This window comes from Watersipora subatra, chromosome 8 (assembly GCF_963576615.1).
Source record: "Watersipora subatra chromosome 8, tzWatSuba1.1, whole genome shotgun sequence".
Taxonomy (NCBI): Eukaryota; Metazoa; Bryozoa; class Gymnolaemata; order Cheilostomatida; family Watersiporidae; genus Watersipora; species Watersipora subatra.
The window spans coordinates 24702373-24709170 of NC_088715.1; the positions used below are offsets into that span (position 1 = coordinate 24702373).

The window sequence follows — 6798 nt, forward strand, 5'->3', positions numbered from 1 at the left end:
ATACCTTATATTATTTAATATATCATTAAATTACAAGGATATTTAATATATTATTAAATCTGACAATATATATTATATACTTTTACATTATATATTATTCTTATTATACTTTTATTAATAACAAAGTTTTTTTTATAATATTATTGTTATTATTAGTATAATAGCAAATATAATCAGAAGTGGCATTACACAACATTACATAAATTAACGAAAAACAATGTGTTAGCATTTTAATTTTAACCACACAAACTTCCCTCAGTCATCTGGATAATTATTTGGGAATTAGTGCAGTTAATGGCTTTTCAAAGCTTGACAATGTGTGCAGCGGATATAAACGATGAATAAACTGTGTTCTATTTTGTGTAATTTATATAAAAATGTAAAATGAAATATTTATGTAAATGCTTATTTATTTACACCAGAATTTGTGGAAGTTCGTCTTTAATAAAAGGCCTGGTGAAATATGTAGCCAACATTTAGTGTAGATATAGGCTGTTTCCCTTAACTTACCCCTCGCAGTTGATACAATTATGTGGGACAGAAGTCGTCGAAGGCAGCAATGTGTTAAACTCTATCAGAATTGTACTATAATGCAAATTTTCAACCCAGCAATAATATCTATACGAGTGTTGAACAAATTGGAAAGGTTTCAAATATACCAGAGCTGAAAGGAAATTGATTAAAGCACCAAAAACTGCAGTCTTACATCTTCAGCTACCAAATGCTATGGGAGAAATTGACTGTGATCTACCAGATTATATAGTACTCTATGGCATGACAGTTACATTGCTTTATAGTTTTGTTGACATCTATTCAGTTGTTTCCTTTTTAAGAATGTTTTGATTTTGAGGTTGAGTTTGCACTGAATTTATTGAAAAGCAAGGCAGCGGTTTCAAATTTTACAATTAGGGCTGATGCTACTAAATGACATCTCACTTTCACAAATAGATTGATTGACCAAGGGGAATCAGCCTCAGTCGTGTAAAGGTCATGACATCTTTGCTAGATTTTCCATCGTTACTACACCCGACCGTCGTTAGAACAAGCCTGGTTAGTTTTGACAATACAAATTTGGACATACCCGCTACAACCAAACTGCAGTTATGTTCAAACAATCATCAATAAACGGTTTATAATGATTTTTAGTAAAATGTAAAATATTGTTAAATGTAAGAAACACTTGCTTATTAGAGTTGGACATATAAATTTCTTGTAAGAGCGAAATACGTTTTTACAATCATATTGCTTGTGTGCTCATTCAACTTTCATGATGGTGAAATATAATTACATATGATTTATAAATATGTTTAAAAACCACTACATAAATTTGCGAAAGAAACTTGATTAATATTGAGTAAAGCAAAACAGATGAAATACTTTTCGTGACAAATAATTTGCATTAATAATGCCACTACAATGTTTTCCAGCATTTTTGGTTTGTTATTACTAGTGCTACTAGTGCAGTAATACATGACTTGCCAGTCTTGTATTACTGTGACTATCATGAGTAATCAATATATTTGAGAATCATCCTCTGAAGTGGTGAAACACCTCAGTGGTGTAGTGGTAGCATGTGTGCTTCTGAATCCAATGCTCCGAGTTTGATTCCTGTGCAAGGCAATTTTTTCTATCGTTCCTAGCATAGCTTCAGACGGAGACTTCCTATTATAGTAAAAACTAATATTTCAATGTACCTTATTGCAGGTATAACCATATTCTACGCGTGTGTACTGTATATGCATATTGTAGCCTAGAAGTATGTGTGTAAGACAATATAGGCCATTTAATATACTGTACAGTACTCCATTTGCAATGTCGGGACTTGTCCCAGTTTATATTAGTTAGAACAAACGATGTTTGTGTGATTCACTAATGGTATCAGCTAGCACTACAGTCAACATGAATAAAATGGAGTAGAAATTATGTCTGTTAGGAATAAAATCTTTCGACCAATCACAGATGTGTAAGTGTCTTGTAGAGCAACATGATTGCATGACATGGGCTATGTACAATGTATATGTCGTATTCGATGGTATGTAGCCTGTAATCCTGTTTTTTCTTCCACATATCCATTAGATCTAGTTATTGTTAGTGATGCCTGTTGCACCGCGTTACAGTGTACCAACACAACGGTCTGGTTCCAGGGCATATTCCTTTTGCTTCAATCACTTCTTTTATATAAATCATAACGTCAATTTTGACAGACATTGCTATTTCAGCTGACTGGTTTCCTCTCTGTAGCTCACAGTGATGGTGATCTCAAATCGCAGCTGGATGTTCTTCGAAAGGATTACAATGAACAGAAAGAGCTACTTGCCAGTATGACATCTGACTGTGACAAGCAAAAGGAGTTGCTTGCTCAGCTTACAGCTGATTATGACAAGCAAAAGGAGGTGCTTGAGCAAGCCAGAGCTGATTATGACAAGCAAAAGGAGGTGCTTGAGCAAGCCAGAGCTGATTATGACAAGGAGAAACAGGCGCTTAGTCAGCTTACAGTCGATTATGACAAGCAAAATGCATCGCTTGAACAGGTAGTCACTGAGTATAACAAGGAGAAGCAGGCGCTTGCTCAGCTTACATCTGATTATGACAAGCATCAGGTGGTGCTTGATAAAATGACAGCTGATTATCACAACCTTGAGGAAGTGCTGGCTCTCGTTAGAGATGACTGCGATAAGCAAAGGGAGGAAAATGAATTGATCAGGGCCCAGTTGGAGAAGTCTTCTAAGCAAATTCATGAGGTAGCTACACTTTTTGTTCCCCAAAATGAACTGTAAATACATTTGTCTGTGTGAAAATTTGTTTACTTCTGGATGTCCCAACTACAAAAAGTGTCTATTAATATAATAAAGTTAATCGCTTGAAGTTGTCAAAACATGAACATAATTTACAACTTTTAAACATGTTGTTTTAATTGTGTTTAAATAGCTTTGTATGGAAAATGGTTCACTGTAGATTGTGTAATGAAAGACAATGTCAACTAGGATTAGCATTTTAATGGCCAACTATTGTTAGAGATCATCCTTCAAAAATCTTCTCAGTTTACTTTGGTGTCAAACGCTTCAGACATTTGCTATCATTTCACATGAATGGGGAACATGCCGGTTTGTTTTCTAACAATCAAAATACGCACACTCCTGTAGCTTCTTATAGCTAATGTAACATCTATGAAATTCATCTCTGTATGTATAAACAAACCAACGACTTCAGTAGTATTACACTGCCGATTTTCATGCTATTTTACCTTTTTTAAGTTGTTTTAAAATATGACTTGTATTGAAAGACGGCATCACACACTAGACTTAGATTTTTTAGTTGGTATTTTTTAGATTTACAAAACTCGGTGCGATAACAAGACACCCATAGCTATTTTTGTTGTGAGATTTGCTTTTGTAACAAATTCTAAAACCCTTCAGACTTCATATAAATTATATGATTCATATAATATTTTAGTTTTATTATACATTGTTGTAGAATGAGGCTGCGCCGTCAAGAAGTGAGGAGTTGAAGGCACAGTATGAGTCAACTGTCGCTGAGTGGAAGAAAAAACTGGAAGTGTTGAGGGAGGAGTATGAGGAGAGCAAGTGTCAGCACCAGGTACGTTTTTATAACCTTTTATTGACCTTTTAATCATAGACAAAATGATGAAAGCTTCCTTAAAATCGTTGAATGCGTGCATCCTCAGCTCCTTTTGGTCAGCAGTTAGCAAGCGTGGCACGAACTTTGCTGCGACTCGTCTCATGTTTAAATTGCCAGTTGAAACTTTTTGAGAAGTTCTAAAACCAAGTCCAGCCTCTCCAGATATCTCTCTAATGGTTAAACGTCGATCTGCCATGACTAGTGACCTTACACTGTCGATTGTTAAGCAGGTTCTTGCCGATGCTGGTCTGCCAGACCTCGCGTCATCTTCAGCGCTGTCTCTACCTTCACAAAAATGTTTGTATCACTCAAAAATTTGTGCTTTCTTTAGAGCAGCATCTCCATAAGCAATAATTAACATTTGAACTGTCTGAGTACTTGTTTTTCCTAATTTCGCTCAAAATTTAATGCAAATACGCTGTTCCGATTGATTAGACATGACGATAAATTTGTTAAAAAATTGATGGAAGCACCGGACAGACCTTGACATATCGTCGGCTCACATGAAAACGCGTTGTCATAGCAACCTGAAATTTTGTGAAAACACTCTGGAGGTGTTTCCCAGCAAACGCTGCAATGGGTTTTTTCCATCGTACGAAAATGCAAGTGTATACAACTCCATTCCGGCAACTTTTGGATAAGACCTCGTATAGCCACGCTGCACATCTCTATAACCATTTCTATCTGCGACCTTGAATGCAGTTTAACTGAAACTTTCATTTATGTGTCACTAAAGTAAGGCCCCAATAAAACCTCTTTTTAATGATTATTAATTTTCTTTACAGCTTTACAGCTTTTATTGTATTTACTAGGTAAATCAGACACGCTGATTCCGATTTTGTACTCAAAATAAAGATTGATCCACTAACTTTCAGACTAATGAAGGCTTCTTACAGCGTTTTAGTATCTTTTTTGAAAACAACATGATCGGCACAACAAGCTCCACTCATAAATACGTGACGTAACCTAGCTTTTTAGGAATGATAGCTGGGAATGTTTATTCCGATTTAGAATGATAGAGATGTGTGTTTTAAAACCCATTGTTATCTAAATTCAGCCTTCAAAATAATCTGTCTTTTTTGAAAGGTAAATAAGCTATTTAATATTGCATATTTAAAAATGAGCTCAAAAAAGCGCGATAACAACGCTAGCTTGTGATAAAATCGCGTGTTTCTGAGCTTATTTTTTTCGGTGTTCACCCTATTAAACATCATGTAACAAACTACGAGCAATTTTAAATAGTTTATATACCTTTCATAAAAGACTGAGATTATTTCGAAGGCTGAATTTAGATAATAATGGGTTTTAAGACACCCATCTCTATAATTCTAAATCAGTCTAAACGTCCCTAACTTCTATTCCTAAAAAGCTAAGCTACGTCACATATTTATGAGCGGAGCTTGTTATGCCGATTGTGTTGTTTTCGAGACCGATATTAAATTGCTGTAAAAAGCCTCCATTACTCTGAAAGTTAGCTGACCAATCTTTATTTTGAGTACAACATCGGAATCATCGTGTCTGATTTACCTAGAAAATACAGTAAAAGCTGTACGTGACAGTTATGGTTTAATAGGTATTTGCTATTTCGTTAGCGTAGGGACTGAATTATAACAATTAAAAACATGTTTTTTCTGCGTTTAAATAAGTAAAAGAATAAATGAATAACGTATTGAAGAAATTATAGTCACTAAATCAACACTTGTTTTTGCTAGACATGTTAGACATGCCTTTTTATGTTCAGCGACTTGCTCACCATTGGTTTACTTATTCTCATTCCGCTTTCGGATGAAGCGTGAACAGAATAACAGGTGCGCTACTTAGAAAGTCCGACTACAATGCCATCAGAAATTTCAAAACCTTCACACATTTTAACAGACATTTGCTGTTGATTATTTTTTATTGCTTTAGTTTTGCTAGAAACCACCATGAACCATATACAATTAGATACAGAATATTCTAATGAATAATATGGGGTGAGTTTTCAATAATTAGCAACCGGTAATTTTTTCTAATGAAAGTTCATATGCAAGTGACCTTGACAAAAATCAAAAGGTAGCCTAGTTGTTTGCTTATTGTATTATCAACTAAATAATTTTGTGATTGAATTTATTTTATAATTTTATTTGGAATTATAAAATTTTATCTGTTAAAATATAATTCTATATAAAATTATTATGAGAATTTATAGAATTATATAGTTTTATATAAAATTATATATATTAATAAATTGAATTTTATAACTTGTATAATTCAATTTATTCAAGATACATTGATGGAATGCAATTTGAATAATTGGTAATGATAACTTGTAATGATTGGTGGCCCTGAAAGGGCCATGGCGGTGCGTAAAGTGGCTAGATTACATGAATACTTGATGACATGCTGGCACCAATTCTGAGTGTTTTAACCGCGGTCAAGTCTTGTCGATTTCAATTTAGAAACATCCTGGAAGTGTTTTTTAAACAATCTCAAATGATATAAAAAATATCGATACGATCTGATAAAAACTACTAAAGTTTTGTGTAAGTTTATCTTTAACATGACTCCAGCGAGGGGCAAAGATGAACAAAGGAGTGAATTATTGGTTGATCTCATAATTTCTGACAGCTTACCACAAGTACAATCAGGTACCAGCGTTGTTGTATCTTGCTGACCAGGACAGTTTTTTGTGCAGATTGAGCTGGCAGCCCTCGCTGCTCAACTTGAGGCAGCTAACAAGCTGAATGAACAGTCCAAAGGGAGAGTTGAAGACCTCGTACTAGGGCTAGGTAAAGAATCAGCCGGGGTGATATCCCAATATGAAGAAAGGATTGCAGGCTATGAAAGTGAGAGAACAGAACTCCTCGCTAGAATCCAAGAGCTGTCAGAGAACAAGGTAAATTGATTGTATGAGAGAATATTTATGTCATGATTTATTACATCAGGTTTAAAAATGCCCTCGTGAGACATGCTGCAATGCCACGGAGTCTTACATATAATCCCCAAATTTCAGGCCATTTACCGTACTTTTCGGACTATTAGCCGCTACATTTTTTTGATGTTTTGATCCATGCGGCTTATATAAGGGTGCGGCTATTTTGGGGTTTTTTTCACCGTTAGGGCGCATCAATCGGAATCTCCGGTTAGTACGCCTCCAGTGGTGAAAGAAAATATGAAACA

At 34.9% G+C, this 6798-nt stretch overlaps 1 protein-coding gene across 1 annotated transcript; it reads left to right on the forward strand.

Moving 5' to 3' along the window:
* The first annotated feature begins 2017 nt into the window (after positions 1-2017).
* Positions 2018-6523, forward strand: LOC137402394 (kinesin-1 heavy chain-like). Its single transcript, XM_068088895.1, has 4 exons — positions 2018-2032; positions 2220-2741; positions 3475-3597; positions 6314-6523. The coding sequence occupies exons 1-4, from the start codon at positions 2018-2020 to the stop codon at positions 6521-6523; spliced, it is 870 nt and encodes a 289-aa protein (XP_067944996.1).
* Positions 6524-6798: the final 275 nt, after the last annotated feature.